This window comes from Aulonocara stuartgranti, assembly GCF_965226115.1.
Source record: "Aulonocara stuartgranti genome assembly, chromosome: 20".
NCBI lineage: Eukaryota > Metazoa > Chordata > Actinopteri > Cichliformes > Cichlidae > Aulonocara > Aulonocara stuartgranti.
In genome coordinates this window covers 7,944,251-7,962,148 of record NC_138956.1, presented here as the reverse complement: position 1 = coordinate 7,962,148, position 17,898 = coordinate 7,944,251, and the positions used below count along the sequence as shown (strand labels likewise).

The 17,898-nt window shown below is 40.7% G+C and overlaps 1 protein-coding gene across 8 annotated transcripts in view; it reads right to left on the bottom strand.

The window, feature by feature from the left end:
- Positions 1-17,898, bottom strand: part of cacna1db (calcium channel, voltage-dependent, L type, alpha 1D subunit, b) — a 92,266-nt gene that overhangs the window by 16,091 nt on the left and 58,277 nt on the right. For 4 of the 8 annotated variants that reach the window (XM_082519630.1, XM_082519631.1, XM_082519634.1 and 1 more), the window contains 20 exons: positions 17,176-17,282; positions 16,541-16,628; positions 16,289-16,396; positions 16,062-16,114; positions 15,830-15,976; positions 15,496-15,697; positions 15,197-15,355; positions 13,916-14,026; positions 11,954-12,037; positions 9,052-9,180; positions 8,248-8,313; positions 8,033-8,124; positions 7,785-7,944; positions 7,539-7,666; positions 7,220-7,316; positions 6,932-7,034; positions 6,130-6,231; positions 3,251-3,387; positions 2,576-2,692; positions 1,842-2,284 (listed from right to left, as the gene is read on the bottom strand). In XM_082519630.1, coding sequence (XP_082375756.1) covers positions 1,842-2,284; positions 2,576-2,692; positions 3,251-3,387; positions 6,130-6,231; positions 6,932-7,034; positions 7,220-7,316; positions 7,539-7,666; positions 7,785-7,944; positions 8,033-8,124; positions 8,248-8,313; positions 9,052-9,180; positions 11,954-12,037; positions 13,916-14,026; positions 15,197-15,355; positions 15,496-15,697; positions 15,830-15,976; positions 16,062-16,114; positions 16,289-16,396; positions 16,541-16,628; positions 17,176-17,282 — 2,633 coding nt within the window. Of the gene's footprint in view, positions 1-1,841; positions 2,285-2,575; positions 2,693-3,250; positions 3,388-6,129; positions 6,232-6,931; positions 7,035-7,219; positions 7,317-7,538; positions 7,667-7,784; positions 7,945-8,032; positions 8,125-8,247; positions 8,314-9,051; positions 9,181-9,931; positions 9,974-11,953; positions 12,038-12,522; positions 12,601-13,915; positions 14,027-15,196; positions 15,356-15,495; positions 15,698-15,829; positions 15,977-16,061; positions 16,115-16,288; positions 16,397-16,540; positions 16,629-17,175; positions 17,283-17,898 lie in introns of all 8 variants that reach the window. The other 4 variants (XM_082519628.1, XM_082519629.1, XM_082519632.1 and 1 more) reach the window with 2 other exon arrangements.

Sequence of the window (17,898 nt, the reverse complement as noted above, 5' to 3'; positions counted from 1 at the left end):
TGGCCAAGACCAAAGAGCTTTCGAAGGACACCAGGAAAAGTATTGTAGACCTGCACCAGACTGGGAAGAGTGAATCTACAATAGGCAAGCAGCTTGGTGTGAAAAAATCAACTGTGGGAGCAATCATCAGAAAATGGAAGACATACAAGACCACTGATAATCTCCCTCGATCTGGGGCTCCACGCAAGATCTCATCCCGTGGGGTCAAAATGATCATGAGAACGGTGAGCAAAGATCCCAGAACCACACGGGGGGACCTGGTGAATGACCTGCAGAGAGCTGGGACCAAAGTAACAAAGGTCACCATCAGTAACACACTACAACGGCAGGGAATCAAATCCCGCAGTGCCAGACGTGTTCCGCTGCTGAAGCCAGTGCATGTCCAGGCCCGTCTGAAGTTTGCCAGAGAGCACATGGATGATACAGCAGAGGATTGGGAGAATGTCATGTGGTCAGATGAAACCAAAGTAGAACTTTTTGGTATAAACTCAACTCGTCGTGTTTGGAGGAAGAAGAATACTGAGTTGCATCCCAAGAACACCATACCTACTGTGAAGCATGGGGGTGGAAACATCATGCTATGGGGCTGTTTTTCTGCCAAGGGGACAGGACGACTGATCCGTGTTAAGGACAGAATGAATGGGGCCATGTATCGTGAGATTTTGAGCCAAAACCTCCTTCCATCAGTGAGAACTTTGAAGATGAAACGAGGCTGGGTCTTCCAACATGACAATGATCCAAAACACACCACCCGGGCAACAAAGGAGTGGCATTTGAAAGTCCTGGAGTGGCCTAGCCAGTCTCCAGACCTCAACCCCATAGAAAATCTGTGGCGGGAGTTGAAAGTCCGTGTTGCTCGGCGACAGCCCCAAAACATCACTGCTCTCGAGAAGATCTGCATGGAGGAATGGGCCAAAATACCAGCTACTGTGTGTGCAAACCTGGTAAAGACCTATAGTAAACGTTTGACCTCTGTTATTGCCAACAAAGGTTATGTTACAAAGTATTGAGTTGTATTTTTGTTATTGACCAAATACTTATTTTCCACCCTGATTTACGAATAAATTCTTTACAAATCCTACCATGTGGATTCATGGATTTTTTTTTCACATTCTGTCTCTCACAGTTGAAGTGTACCTCTGGTGCAAATTACTGACCTCTGTCATCATTTTAGGTGGGGGAACTTGCACAATCGGTGGCTGACTAAATACTTTTTTGCCCCACTGTACATTATATCATACAGTGCACTGCCAGACCAAACTTCTGAAATGTCAGCGGAAAAAGTCATTAACATACTTTGTTAGTGTAAGTGTAAACAGTTGTACTGGCAGATTTATTTATTCATGTATTAAATACAAATATTTTAACCATATCGCTTTTTTACTTAGTTGTATGCATGTGCACTACAAATGGGCCTTATGCTCTATCACACATATATGCGCACACAGTGAGGCCATTGTAAGTTCATGGGAGATGTTAAATAGATAGTGGAACTCCTTCTGCTTATCAGGAATGTAAATCTTAAGGTGACAGAAAATAGGGTCATGATTCTCTCTGTAAGTGACAAGGCTTTATGGATGTGCCTGAGGGTATAGCCCTCATCCCCCATGAGATGGGCCAGCATGTAAGAGTTGTGGAAGGTCTTTGTCTGTGTGTGTATATATAAGATGTGAGGGCGGCAGAGATGATCCTTGGCTGGGATGTTTCTCTCCACATTGCAGTGTGTTTATTAAACCCACTTCAAAACGGGTGCTTTATTCTACACAAAGAAAAGGACCATGCAACAAATGTGCATAGCTACTGTGGATTTTAACACTGCACTTATGTGTCCTTCAACCAACCTTGTGGAGTGCGACTTCCAAGGCTTGCCTTGCAGTCCTTTGCTGTAAGTAGTTGTTGATGATGCGTTTCTGGTGGAGGATGGGCGACTCCGTATTAAACACTTCTGCTGCCTCGCAATGGTCATGGAGAGAAGTGAGGGCACATTGGCATTGTTGAGGTTGGCATTGGAAGGTATTGGCGACTGAACACAAGTGGAATTACAGTGAGGGTAATGAGTGGTGTGATGAAGTTGATTGCACAGGATTGGTGAAGAGTTCAGTTCTGTCTCTCCTTCTCTATCGTTACTGCTGGCTCTCCTGACGATTTGCGGGGGCTCGGTCGAGGCAGCGCTGGAGAAGGGCAGGATCTGTAGTGGCCGCTGTGTGACGGTGGTGGGGTGAGAAGAGCCTTGCTGATCCCCACCTATGTGGTTGACATGGTTCCCAAAAAGGCTGCCATTACGCTGCACGGAGACACCAGAAATGAAGACTAAATATGACTGCTTAATAAATGAAACTAAACTCAGAACATACTCTTTTCTACCAGAGAGAACCAGTGACAGTTTAACAAAATATCCATTCTCAGATTTCCTGGAAAATTCTATGCAATGAAGTGAGTGATTTATTGAGATGTGTTGGAAGCATATCAGTCACAGAGTTAAGTGGCATTAAGAACAAAAACAACAAAGGACATTCGTAGGAATCGCATTAACATACTCCTGTGCACATCAGGGGAATTTCTCTGGAAATCTTACTCTGTAGATTTCCTCCTCTTCCTCTGCATTTTCATCTACTAGTCCTTCCTCCTGGAGGTCACACGATATGGCACGACGGATTTCTGGTCCAATGTCATGCAGTGTACGCAAGCCAGCCTGCAAAAAGGACGTGTGTCAAAGCAAACCTCATTAGTATTGTTGTTAACAAACATTTCGATGTTCTCATGCATGAAAAGAAATCTTCCCGAACAAATGAACAAAACATCTGTTTAAAGATTGTCATCAATCTTTTAGAGTTTTTTCAGATTTGACTGATGTTTGCAAAAGACGGGAAGAAAGGCAAGAGCCACTGCACCCACATCATAATAGACATGCTTTCTCTTCTTTTGTTAACAGACTGTGTGCAAACAGGGTCTGGTTTTTCCAGATTTCCCACATGATTCCCCCACTCCTGATTATGATATGTTGCCAAAGGTCTCATTGGAAAGTTCCACAGAACACCTGACTCAGTGACTTGTAGTAGGTAGTGATTATTGTTTATTCATGTGCCCGTAATGTGATGAGCACAAAGAAAGGCTTTTATTGCAAAAATGAGTCAAAACTGACTGTTTGATAGTGCTCACCTTAATTAATTTGGATGAACTGCTCACTTAGACTCCATAAATTACTCACTGTGCACTGAATTGACTGACTGAAACGTTGCACTTTCCTCACCTGTAGAGCCAAGGTGGTATTCAGCCTCTCCCATGAGCGCCTTCCCACAAGACCTTGCTCCTTGCGCCTCTTGAACTTTCTGAAGTAGTCCTGTATCAGGAAGGTGGCATAGAACTTCCCCACTGTTACCTCGTCATCTGAGTGAGCAGACACACCAAAGCCTCCCAGGTCAACACCAAAACACCTCAACACCGAAAATCAGCTCATATCCATGCACTCAAGATTCAAAATACTCAGCCAGTTACTCCTACTGCTGCTATGTCACCAGCTCAGAGAACATTTAATGTGTCCTCACAACTAAAAAAAATCACAATCATGAAGCACCACTACTGCAGCATGTTGGGAAAAGAGACAACATCTTGGAAATGAAACCAAATATTTTAGCTTTATTCCAAATGCCAAAAGAGTACTGACCGATAATCCCAAAATGCCATAAATCCTCAATGCTTAACCAGGACACTGACCTTTCTGCCTAAGAAGCTCATTTTTTGAGCACATGAAAAATATGTCTTTTCTCAGGCCTATTACTAAGTACTGTCAGATTCATAGTAAACAAAGAAATAAAGATATAAACTCAGAACTGTTAATAATAGCCGAGTATCTGACTGTCTACCTCTGCAAAAGACGTTTGCTCTCAGAAAATCATGTACAGTACAGCAAGATTAATCTTGATGACTGATAACATTTAAGCCTGCAGCTTGCATCTTGCTTCATTTCTAAAATGCACGAAATTATGAAAGACTCTTGCAACATACAAAAAACCACAAATACACAAAAACCTCGCTCAAAAAAGTGAAGCACAATCTTCAAAAATGAAGTTTATATAACAGATTTCTAAAAAAAATAAAAATAAGGACGCAGACGCATGTTTATTATCAATTCAAATAAACCGAAGCATTTATGCCTGCACATATTGTACAGTGACTGAAGACTTAACTAAAATTTAAGCATCTATGATTTCAGAGACAGACAAGCAGAAGTGTTTTATGTGTTAGACCAATGATATGATCTGTAGCAAGAAGCGCATGCAAGAAAACAGCAGAGTAAAAGGTTTATAGAAGCAAGGGTAAGCTCTACAGATCTTCTATCAAGACACAAAACATAAACTTAGTTTAGCCAGAAGGGAAGCGATGACAGTGCACACTATCTGCCATGCAGGGAGGCTTATTGGGCTTGGCTCTAATTCTCTCAGATAAGTCGCTGCTGAAGCAGAACGGGGAGAGATGCTGGACAATAACAAAAAAAGCCAGCTGAATCACTGTGTGCAAGAAACAAGTGGTTTTCTCTCGGTTTGTCACCACCTCTCCATAACCCATTTTAACTGGAGGGGAACTGAGTAAACGTGACAAATGTTGTGGCCAATATTCCCTCCAGGGGTCCAAAGAGAGCGGTGACCTTTATGTGGTTATGATCCATCTTTAGGTATCAGACTCGTTTCTCTACACACACAACACAGCCAGAGTTAAGCTGCACAGGGCTCTGTTCAGAAAGGACCAAAGATATAGAGCCAAAAAAGGTATTTTAAAAATGCTCATCTGTATTTTAAAATCAGAAACTGATGATCTGAGTAAGTCTGGTCATGTCTGTGTGACAGACTGGTGACCCTGCCTCTACCTGGGATAGCTGGGATAGGCTCCAGGCTCCCCACGAGCCTGATTGGATAAGCAGAAAAGAATGACTGGATCATTCGAAATTGCTAATTTCTTGTAGTTTAGTAAATACATAGCCTCACCAATTTCATTTTCAAAAACATGTAACTCCTCGACAGGAAGGATGAAATCTTACTTAACAATTAAGTAAGATTTTTTCCCCCAGAAAAATCGCATTTGGGGATTTTTACGATTCGCGTTTTTAAGGAACTCCTTGCCTTAATTCAAGTATTAGTTTGCTGAAAACGAATGAACTGATTTTACACGTGTGAGCAACATCTCAAAACCAATAATCCCTGACTCTTTTTGTTTTTCTTAAGAACAAAAGCATCCTGGTGTAAAGGGATCATAACTATGTCCACATGTGGATTCCCTTTCTGGACAGAGCCCGATGAAGTAAGTGAGGTATCAGTAGCTTCATGCCACCAGACTAAAACAGAACTGCTCCAAAGAGCTCAGGACGGCAGAAAGAGAAGAAAGGAAGGCCAGTGACTGAAAACAAAGGAAGCTGTAGAACAGAGAGGCTTGGCGAAAAAGAAAAGAGAGCGGTTAGCGAGCTAATGCACACAAAGACATGCAGTACAAGCATAGAAAAGATGGAGCTGCTACGCTAGCACAACAATGTGAAAGCCTCTCACTTAGATTATAAAACTGACTCTCCAACAAACTGACTACTTTATGAGAAGATGCTGTTTGAGTTATCGTTAAACATATGAAACACATCATTGTGGGTAACAGTGACACTTTTCAACTGAAAGGAATAAGGTGAGTTTCTGTGAAATACATAAGCTTAACTTAACAACAAATTAAAAGTTTTGTTGTAGTAAAACAGCTGGTCTTGCAGTTTCAGAAAGGCAAAAACAGGATGATAAAGGCTTCCTGTGGGTTCTTCTTCACCTCCTGTTTTCTGTTTCATAAAGCTTATTCTTATCTGTACTTCACCTTGTCCTTTACACCTACTGATCTACATCACAAGGCGAGGAACCCGTCTTGATTCTTTTGTTGACTTTAAAATTATTTTGGCTTCAGACGTACTTAGCATGCTTAGGCTTCCACTATTATTGTTTGGAAATATAAAAAAAAGATATATATACATATAAGAATCCATCTGTAAAATTATTTTTATCATGTGAGCAAGAGAATGGAACAGACACATGAGAGAGACTGTCACTTGACGAAAGCAACGAAAGCAGTTTTATCCCTGTGCACTTGTGTACAACGACCACTGACCGCCTGCAGGAGGCACCACTTGGTCCAGTAGCTTCATACTGGTCCTCTTCCAGATCTTCTTGATCACAGCTCTAAGCTCCTCATTGGCTTGCTCCAGGTTCCCTTTGAAAAGTGCAACCAAGGTTAAAATTAAGTAAGAGTACGAAGTCTGCTTTTCACACACAGTCACAACATACGTCAAAACATTTCTTACCATCATGAGTTGTAATTAATGATTATGCTTTACTTTGGTGCTAAGTTACCTTTTTTTAATTAAAGGGCCATGTTGGTTATGCAGTGGACTGCAGGAGGAACTACTACTTAAATATGATCTATAGCGCCCTCTTGTGTTAATTCTGGAAGGAACAACTGAGTTTGGGTGACAAAAATAAAAGTGGTTCAACTCAGAGTGACATACTTTTCAACTGCTCAGTTAAATAGTATGTTTCTGTGTGAAGCTTTAAGTGCGCACTTACTTTATTCATTAAATATTCAACTGAAATGTGTTTTTTCCTTATTTAATGCTGATTTCAATGTAAGACTTGATTCCCAGTGCATTTAAATCTGTCTCCTATTAACTTCACTGTGCTGCAATGGTTTCTCTGGGCTGTAATCTTAAGCTGCTGCACATACAACAGGTCACTGATCCCATTAGCCTCACCTCTTAGTCCTCCTACTTAAAAAGTCAAAATGTCATAACGCTTAAAAGGCAATCAACTGCATACTACACAACATGGCAGACAGCTCTAAAATGCTAAACCAATCTATAAGAAAGCAAACAATAATTCTGCAGATCCAAAAGCGGCTAAAGGTGCACACTCACCTTCAGTCTTAATCTTGAGAGCAGTGCGGACCAAAGCAAACAGGGTGGCATTAAACATTACAGTTCCATCACTGTTCAGGGGCATGTTCATTGCCACCAGACGCTGTAAAAGAATCCAAAACACAGATTAACACTGAGGCGCCTAATGTTAAATTAGTAATGTGAAAACTGCAAGTTTAATGAGTGAAATGTACAAAAGCTGCAACGTATTTTAGGTGATACAGTAAAAGAGTGGCAGTGTAGTGCATTATCTTCATTGCTATTGTATGGAAAGTTGTGGAAACCCACCTTACAGGCCACTCTGTGAGGGCAAAGTTTCCCAAAGCCCAGCGGGGGTTGGATCCTCCTCAGTAGAGTAACTACATCGAGATGCTTTATCCTGCCCCTGACAGCACATTCAGATTAAATGCATCACACCAAGCAAGCAGTCTCCACTACAGGCACAGGTCCTAATAAGTATGTACACTTTAGAGAATTTACAATTATAAAAAATTACTATCATATTTAATGGAGTCGTTTTTAACACTAGTATAGTGTACCATTTAAGAGATAAATAACAAAAGAAAATGCTTCAGACTACTCTTCACAACTGGTTCCAAGTACTAACTTTGCTTCTGGGTCGTATTCTGACCAGATCCTTTTAAACTCGTCCAAGTGGTGCGGCCCGAGAATGGACCAATCACGGGTCAGATAGTCAAAATTATCCATGATGACAGCAACAAACAGGTTTATGATCTGAAAGAAAAAAACATGCAACATTTTTTGTAACAGAAACTGTGCACGGGACAGTGAAAACTCAGGTCTGCGTGTAAAAATTTGTCACTTTGAACACAGTCAGATGGCTGAAGCTTACCAGGAAAGCACAGAGCATGTAGAAGCTGATGAAGTAGATAATGGCAAAGCCACTGCCACAGGTCCTCTCCTCCCCAGGGTTGTAGTCTGACTCTGAATCACACAGCTTGCCTGGCATGCAGGCTAGCATGATCTCCTGCCAGGCCTCGCCTGTAGCACACCTAACAGTGAACGAGGAACAACGTCAACACAGCTGCAGCCGTACATAAAAAATAAAGATACATTTATTATGTACAAATACATACTGACCTGAACAGCATCAAGACAGCTTGGGGAAAAGTTTGAAAGTTGTTGTTGCGGTTGATTTGTGTCCCATCTACCATTGCTATTTTCCCAAACACCTAAAAAAGAGAAGAAATATCCCATTAATGCTTAGATTCTCTCAAAGAAAGACATACATATTGTGCAGGGTGTCTAACAGGTCCCACCGTTTCATGTAACGATACCATTTCCTAACAAATTACCTGCATTCCAATTACAGCGTAGATGAAGAACAGCATGGCTATCAGGAGTGCGACATAGGGAAGAGCCTGAGGGAGGAAAAAAAAGAACTTGGACGCTGTGAAATCTGCAGTTTAACTTGAGCAGTGTCAAGTCATAACTGCTTCTATTTTATGTTGGTATTCTACGCAACAAAACATGCCCCTATCAGTTTTTCGAGTGCGCCTGCTGCAAGCTCATTTCAACATACTTCTACTTCTGGTTGGTTTGGTTTTCATCACAACCCTAAGCAGTGTTAGTTATTTACTGTGGTGGAAAATATATTTCTCCGAGAATTAGCACCATACACCACAGTTTACGTTGCAAATCAAAAGACTGAGAGCACTCTGAAGGAATGTGCAGTGTTATGGTGTTTTGGTAAGACAAAGATCAAGGAATTGGACAAATAAAGAAGAAAAACATCATATACATTTAAGTCAAACATATGAACTTATTTTGGAATTTTTTACTTGATGGGACAAAAGAGATGAGTATATTTATTATATTGATAATACATTATAATAGGTTAATATATGTTTTCAGTTCAGTCTGTCTCCTTAATAAAAAATGGTTAAGTGAGTGGAACAGACTGAGAACTTTATCTCATTAGATAATACAGATACTGGTTTACCTTAGGGGAAATGATTTGTAGTTGGAAAACAAAGGTGATAAATCATAGTATATCCAAATAAATGTTGCTGCATTAACTCAGCATGTTTAAAATGGCAATAATAACATACTGTGATAATATTGTATCATGGGGTCCCTTCTCTCTGCTATAGTCTCACCTGGAAGGACTTGATGAAGGTCCACAGGAGAGTCCTGATTCCCTCACCCCTGCTCAGCAGTTTGACCAATCGCATCACCCTGAACAAGCGGAAGAAGGTGATGGAGATGCGAGCGCTGTCCTCTGTGTTCTGAAGCGGGTGAGGGCAAGAGTTATTATGGGACAAAGAAATAAAAGGAACATTTTCCATTTTCCAGCACACTAATGAAGATATGCAACACTCGTTCATTCATGCAGTCAGTCATACATGCATTCTTTATGAGAGTCATGTATGGGACATATTAGTTACCAAGCAACACCAAATAAATTTAAATGCTTGTGAAAAAGCCTCCCACTTTAGACTTTAGAAACTGTTTACAGTGACGACAATAAACAAGCATGCAGAACAACTTGTGTGTTAAACGCCATGCCATTAACAGACCTGGAGGACTTGCACATACGGGAAATTTAAATGTGCATGTAATTGTGGACAACTACAGAGAGCTTTATCTGCAAATACATAAGAGCTAAGTCAAGAGCAGTTCATTTTAAATAACCTGACTGCTAATGCTACACAGAGCTACACTAGAATGAAGGACAAAAAGGCCAGTTTTAATCCCGCGTGTCATGCCATGCACCAAGACGGGACAAAAAAAACAGCAGATTGAAAACTGGTGCCAAAATGCAACAAACCAGGTGGATTCAAAACGGGACTGTGACAGACACTGAGAGTTCAACACAAACCCTTACAAGTGATTCAATCAGTTCTGGTATTTAAAAAAGATTTTCAGCAGTAACTGAGCAAAAAGTGTAATAACAGAAAGATGCTGATGCTTTTGACTTTTTTTTTGGATGGTCACAGAAGGGTGAGGGTCTTAAATAAAAGAGGAGGGGCTTCTTACCCCTGGCTCCACTATCACCTTGACAACAGGAATGGCTGCCGACTTGAAACCAAAAGCCTAAAGTTAATCCGAGTCATACGAACCAGCACCAAACCATTCACAGGTAAGTGCTGCTGCAAACATCACATATCATCAGTGACCTGTGCTTCATTCAACATCCGAATACATTAAAAGCTCTCAGATGGAACTTTATTTTAAAAAAAAAAACAAAACAACACAAACAACACAGCATCAAAACTTACCAACAAGAACAAGATCAGCAGTGTAAGCCTGTCGCCACATATTCTAAGCAGTAACACCATAAATAAGATTCATGGAAAAAAGAATGCAAATACCTGTTGCTCTACTAAAGAGCAAGCTTTCTGTCGCAGGATTTATTTTGTTTATTACTACCAAGTTCTATATTTCAATTACAGGAGGTGTCTTATTTTAAACAGTCATTCAAAAAAATTCAAACAGACACATCATGACATGGAAAAGGTGGCAAAGAGCGTGAAATCAGTGTTAACATGAGCCACAGAAAAGGACAAAGAGTTGCCTTGGAGTAGCAGTATAACAAATTCATTCACAGATTAAGTACGTATATAATTAAGAAACAAGATCTTAGTAGATCTAATTAGAATTTATAACTTGCTATTTTATCAATTCTTTTTTTTTTAATGCCAATTTAATAAAAGATCCTTTTTCACTCTTTTCATTCAAACCACAGTACGCTGACACAAAAACCAATGTCTCCCTTTTTCTGGATTGACTAAATAATTATCAAATGTGTGTCACTAAATAAAGTGGTGAAACCGTTACATACTGTTCATATTTCATCCGTTTACATGACCGCACACGTGTTTCCCCACACTCACTGAACGGCAACTGAAGTGCTTTTATAATCTTATAAAAGACCCAAAGCCCTCTTTTGAGCTCTTTTAATCTCGGCTACACTCAGTTAGTTTAACCCTTGTATGGTGTTCGGGTCTGTGAGACCCGTGTTCAGTTTTTTTCAAAAGAAAAATTAAACAATTAATTATTTTTTCACGTGTAAATGTGTTGTGTCTTTCCACTCACTCCACTTGATTATAACTGATTTATTTATAACATTTTATATAAAAGAAAAACGAGAAGCACATTAATTCATAAATGTGATCTAACAAAGGTAAAGGGAAAAAATTAACCATGTTTGCTGTTCATATGTCTTGTAATTGGGATGAAGTAAACATCTGTTGAGTAATTTAACATAAAATTGTTTGATAGTGTTAATTTGGAAAGCCAAAACTCTAGCGGGTCCACCAGACCCATGAACACTGGCTGAGTAACAAAAATACGAACACCACACAAGGGTTAAGCTCAGTTAGCTCTGAGTAGATGGATTCTAATTTGTTTATTTTGTGTTTATTCTATCACATTCCAGGCGCTTATGACCTCTGCTCCTTAAGTGCGCCATATATGATCATTCCTACACTGTTTAACTATTTTAAAAGACCAGCAGGTCTCTGCAGCAACCTGGACAAATGTGGTGGGAACACAATTCTCCTGATAGGTCAGTCCCTTCCTTGAACTCTTTCATTACTGTCCCATAAAAAATACATAAAGACACAGGCTTTACAGTTTCAAGATTCCCTAAAATGCCAGTTTTCCTTAAATGATCCACACCGGTGGCTCTAAAGTTCATTTGAATAGATACAGGTCAAATTTGACCCAGAACAGCATTAGTTTGTACTGTACAACAGTATAAAGTTTTAACATATTTTCATTTTTGTTTATTTTTGGTTACTTTTGGAAAAGTCATCAGTCTTCAGATGACCTAAAAACAGATTAAATCTGACCTGAACAGTATGTAAGGGTTAAAAAGCTTGAGTCGATTACATGTTTTTTTAAAGCAGCAGCTTTTCCTGTTATGAAACTGCAAAAAATAATTCCTAATGCCTGAAAAAAAGACAGCTGCGCCCTTGATTTGTAACACTGATGCTACAGCAAGGCACTCCTGCAGCGGAAGACACAGCAAGACATGTGCGATAAATGATTACTTACATTGATCTCAGTGATGGCAATGTCAACCACGCTACCCACAACAATTAAGGCATCAAACGTGTTCCATGCATCAGCAAAATAGTTCTGCAAGCACAGGCAACAAAGACACACAGAAAAGAAGAAAGAGAGACAACAAAGCCAGGAAGAAAAGGAAGAAGTAGTATAAAAAGAAGTGTGAAAGACAGAAAGAAAAGAGCATCAAAAAGTTGTGCTTTGATATAACAGAGCGAGGCTGAAAAGGTTTTCCTGTCTGAGCTTGTGAGAGTGCCAACTTTTATTATTGCTGGCTTAAAGGAATACATGCTGTTTGTTGGCACTTATTGCCCCCGAAAGCTAACAGCAGATTTTCAGGTTATTTAGCAGATATTTGGCCTGTGGTGCTTATCAACCATTGAGCCCGACAAAGATTTAAAAGATCGTTTCAAGTGCAGACACTATTCAACACTAATTTAAGACAGGAAGGTAAGGAAGGAGAAAAGATGTGAAGGATGGAAAAAAGGAGAGTGGCAGTAGCAGTTGGAGAGCAGGAAGAGGGAATGACAGAGTTCTACATACTGACGTCTTTCTACCTGGCTGAGTATGATGTCGACTACACTGCCAATCACCACCAGAGCATCGAAGACGTTCCAGGCGTCCCCGACATAGCCCTGAATATGGCAGCATGCACAGCCAGCAGGAGGAGAGGGGGGAGGCAGGAGAGGAGGGTGATGCAGGAAAGTATAAGAGATTACAGTGAGGGGTACAGGAGGGTGACGATAAGAAATCAGTGGAAGGATGAGATTCGAGCAAAGAGTCCGTGATGGGAGGCAACAGGAACAGGAAGAAAGAGGGCTGGCTTAAAAGTGTCTTCAGGTAAAAACTCAAACACTGATCTTTTTGGGGATAAAATATAAAAAGGACATCTAGAGGAAAACTCTTTCCCTTTTGAATGCCTAAAAGGGGTAACCGTTGTATCGCTTTCCTAAACTGAGCAGTGTCTGTCATATTTGAGGCCTCCTTCCAGAACAAAATGAGTGGGGGTGCTCCAGAAGTTACTGAGGGTGATCTCTGCCTACACAGCTTGGAAAAACCTGGAACCTGATCTAATGGTCCTCAAACTGCATTTATATTAACATATAAACACTGTCATGGTCTGTGGAATGCGTGATGCTCGGGTAGCCACACCCCCGGGCTGGGCCATCACTAGCACACCTGCTCTCCATCCCGGTGATTACACGGAGATCCACTTAATCCGGCGCTGACGGATGCTCCACGCCAGTCCGTAGTCATCCCCACAGTGGTAACCAGACTTCCACGAAAAGTGTGCATTCTCTTCTGCTTGGAACTTTGTTTAACCTGCCTACTTCTGTCCAGATTTCTACTCGGCGTCTGCTACCTGCCTGTCCTCCGGCTCAACTGGATCTCGCGGCGCTCACCTGGCCCACTCGCCATTCCACGGACTTCCTGCCCCCACGGACTGCCACACTTCCCTCCCGAGCTCCCACGGTTCCGTTCTATCGTAAGCCCCTACTCTAACTCAGTCCTGATATGTTCTCCCCGCTTCCTGGCTCCCTAGTAATCATCTCCCCTTTCTATTGCAGCCCCCCGCCGTGCCGATCCCGGCTTCCTCGTGTCATTGTTTCCCCGGATTTTTAGTTTCTGTTTTGCTCTCTACTTTCCCCGGGTCGCCTTTCGTTGTTTTAATAAAGTGTCTTTTTGTTAGCTCGGAGTCTGCGCCTGGATCCTTTCGTGCCCGCGCACCACGGCGCATGACAAACATATAACATATAAATGCATATACTGGAATTTTAAAACTCATCATTAAGGGTAGAGAGGTGGTCATCTACATGTGGGAAAGAGTTAAGGTACTATTGGTCTTTGAATAGATCTGCATATAATTTGCTTAAACACTTAAGTTTTTGCATTAAGGACAATTTTTGACAGAAAATAAAATAAATCATAGAGAGGAGAGAAGAGACTTACTCTGGGCTTGAAGGCAATCAGCTTGAGGATCATCTCTACAGTGAAAACCCCAGTGAACACCATGTTCAGGATGTCCATGGCATAGTTAAATAAATGAGACTGACCATGGTGCTGAAAAGAGACATATGCACAGACTAAACACACAAATATTAAGAAACAAATACGTATTTCAGCATATGACAAAAGACTGTACATCATCATTTTAGACTCATTATGTACAGATCAGATCAGTTCAACCACTAACATTTCTAGGCACAGCAATATTTGACAAACTGATAAATTAAATATTTATTTGCTACACTATATTGCCAAAAGTATTCGCTCGTTTGCCTTCACATACATATGAACTTGAGTGATATCCCATTCTTAATCCAAACGGTTTAATATGATGTCCACCGTCCATATTCACCTACACTAGCTTCAAATCTTCTGTATTTATTTATGGCAATTTTTGAACATTCTTCCAGAAGCACATTTGTGAGGTCAGACACTGATGTTGGATGAGAAGGCCTGGCTCACAGTCGCCGCTCTAATTCATCCCAGAGGTTTTCTATCGGGTTGAGATCAGGACTCTGTGCAGGCCAGTCAAGTTCTTTTACACCAGACTTGCGCACCATGTCGTTATGGATCTTGCTTTGCGCACCGGAGTGAAGTAATGTTGGAACAACAAGGGGCCATTGCCAAACTGTACCCAGTACCCTTCAGGAGAAGGGTACTTCTCCAGATAACCGTCAAACCCAGACTTGTTCATCAGACTTGCAGATGGAGAAGTGAGATTCATCACACCAGAGTACATCTCCACTGCTCTGGTGCTTTACACCACTGCATCTGAGACTTTGCTTTGTGCTTAGTGATATTGGGCTTGGATGCAGATGCTCAGGCATGGATACCCATTCCATGAAGCTCTTTTCACACTGTTCTTGAACTAATCTGAAGGCCACATGAAGTTTGGAGGTCTGTAATGATTGATCGTATAGAATGTTGATGACCTCCACACACTATAATACCACTAACAGCTGATTCTGGAATATTTAGTAGTGAGGAAACTTCATGGCTGGACTTGCACGGTTTTTACAGATCTTCCGCAAGTGACCCATTCTTTCACAAATGTTTGTAGAAGCAGTCTGCATGCCCAGGTGTGTTTTATACACCTGTGACCATGGACGTGATTGGATGATCATTGACTTGAATGAGTGAGTCAGTACGTTTGGCAACAAAGTCTATGTAGTGATTGTAAACCCAGTTCAACTTTACCTTAAAGACAGAATGAATAGTTCTTACCTGAATGGCCAGGCATAAGGTGTTGAGGATGATTAGGACAAACATGACGTACTCAAAGCCGGTGGAGTTCACCACATACCAGAACTTGTACTGGTAGGGGTTTTTGGGAATGTAGCGCCGAAGAGGGCGAGCTTTAAGAGCGTACTCGACACACTGACGCTGCCATGGTGTTGATGGTTTGTTGAGGCAAAAAGAAGCAGAGACTCATAACCAAGTAATTAATTATTAAGATATTATTTGGCTATAATGTTGCATTATTTCTTCATGCTTTTGAAATAATCATAAACAGACTTTCCTACCTGATTTTTGTCCAGCTCACAGTTCTTGTACTCCTTTTCCCCTTGCTCCTGGAACGTAACAATAACAAAACCAACAAAGATGTTCATCATGAAGAAGGCAATGATGATGATGTAGATGATGAAGAAGATGGAGATCTCGATGCGGTAGTTGTAGATAGGGCCCATGTTCTCCCTGTTGGAGTCGATGGCCTTGTACAGCAGACTGTAGGGACAAAACGGAGACAGAAAGTCAAGATAATCAGTTACTATCCAGTGGCAATACAGGATTTAGTTTGGAAGAAGCAAAATAAATATCAAACATTAAATTCCATCTTGCACATAAAACAGTACTTACGTGGGCCATCCTTCAAAGGTGGAAACGGTAAAAAGAGCCATCATGGCCATGAGGACGTTGTCAAAATTGAATTCACTGTTATACCAGATCCTCTCCTTCACCATGGGCAGCGCAGTGTCACCATTGTTGTAGAGAATATATGTACCCCTGGGATTTAAAGATAATATTAACTACATATGCTGTGTGCAGACTGAAAATGCAAGCAAAACCAGTAAGGAATCAAAGGTCTCACTTGCACTCATCTGGGCTGGACTTGGCATCATCTGTGCATCGATAAAATTTACCCTTTAAAAAAGAAAGCAGATCATGTCAGCTGCAGTGTTGTGCAAGAATCCCAAACTTTGTATAGCTTTTTATTATTTTATGGTAGAAGCATTGTTTAATTTAGTGAAGTGCAGAAGAGACGTGAGATTTTACAATCAGTGTGCGCCTGTTTCCCATTATAGCTCATTGCTGTACCTTAAAAAGTTGCACTCCGATACAAGCGAACATGAACTGCAGCAGAGTGGTGACGATCATGATGTTGCCAATGGTCCTGATGGCCACAAATACACACTGGACCACGTGCTGCAAAGCATACAGTTACAGTGCTATTAGAAATACACAGTTTGTGTCACCAACAAAAGCGTGTGTTTGCACAAACATGGGTGCAAATTCAGACAGACAACTAAACCCATGCACATAGACAGAGAGAGATATTGTCACTCTCACCTTGAGTCCCTTAGCTCTGTTGATGGCCCTGAGAGGACGAAGAACTCGCAAAACACGAAGAATTTTCACCACTGAGATGGCGGACGACCTATAGGAGACAGAAAAACAGATCAGGGAAAAAGGGTTGTAATTTTTAATGGGTATGTCCCCACAGAGGTATTAGTATACTGAAGTTTTAGCTGCTGAGCCACTTAACTGTGACAGAGTACAGACAGGGTTTAGACAATCAAGATGTAACATGTTAATTCAGTTGTTTTTACTTATGACTTCTTCAGAATTTTCAGTTGAATTAGGCCATTACCCTAAGTAGCTACTACGGATTTAGTTTAAGTAATGTTTAGGGATTCATGAGTGCGGCTGAAACACAAAAGAGGCATGAAGTCTACTTATTCTATAAATTCACTGGTGAGTTACGCGCACTTTTCTCACATTGGATATTACACTGACTTTCTACTAGGGTGATGGCAGGATAAAGACCATTTAATGTCCATTCTGACTGAGTCACACATTTCCATTTTCACATATGGCTGTGCTGGGTAATGTCTAGAAAGGTTCAGGGAAATGTAGTACATGTGTGAAAACGGTAGTTTTTAACTAATCATCTGAACATAATTTTTGATGACAATCACACTTACTGAATGCCAAAAGACACCAGAGACACACCAACGACCAGCAGGTCTAATAGGTTAAAGTAGTTTCTACAGAACGCCCCTTTATGAAGGAATGCTCCAAATGCTGTCATCTGGACAAAGGAGAGAACCATGTTGATTAGCCATCAATCAAGGAGGAGGTTCAATCAAGGCAGCAATATGACTCAAAATGCATAATAACTGTTTGCTATAGATGATCTGTTATATTCTAAGGATTAACAAAAGCACTCAAGCTTGGTAAGTTAAATTAACAGGAAAAAGTTTCAATCAATATTTAAAACATATTTGAAATGAGAAACGTCAGGGATGCATTTATGTGCAGTACCGCGTGCACACACACATTGATGGTATATACAGTACATATAGATACATTAGGTACAGACATTGCAAAATGTTAACACGACATGGGGAACATTTTAAAACTACATTCATTTCCTGTACAGATTAAGCCACAAAGTGAACCATAAACAAGGACTTTCAAGCTTAAGCTTAAATGAGATTTTCTGGTGCAGACATGCAGCAAGTAATGGGGAAAGGTTAGAGACTGATTTGTGAATGTAAAAATAATAAAACTGTTTAGGATATTTGTGGATTTCTTCAAGCTTTTTATTTGGAAGAACAGTTTTCCAAAAAATGCTTCTTATCTGTGTTCACAGTGTCCAATCAGACAGTGTAATTTTAAAGCTTGGTGTTAGTTGGAGTTCATCT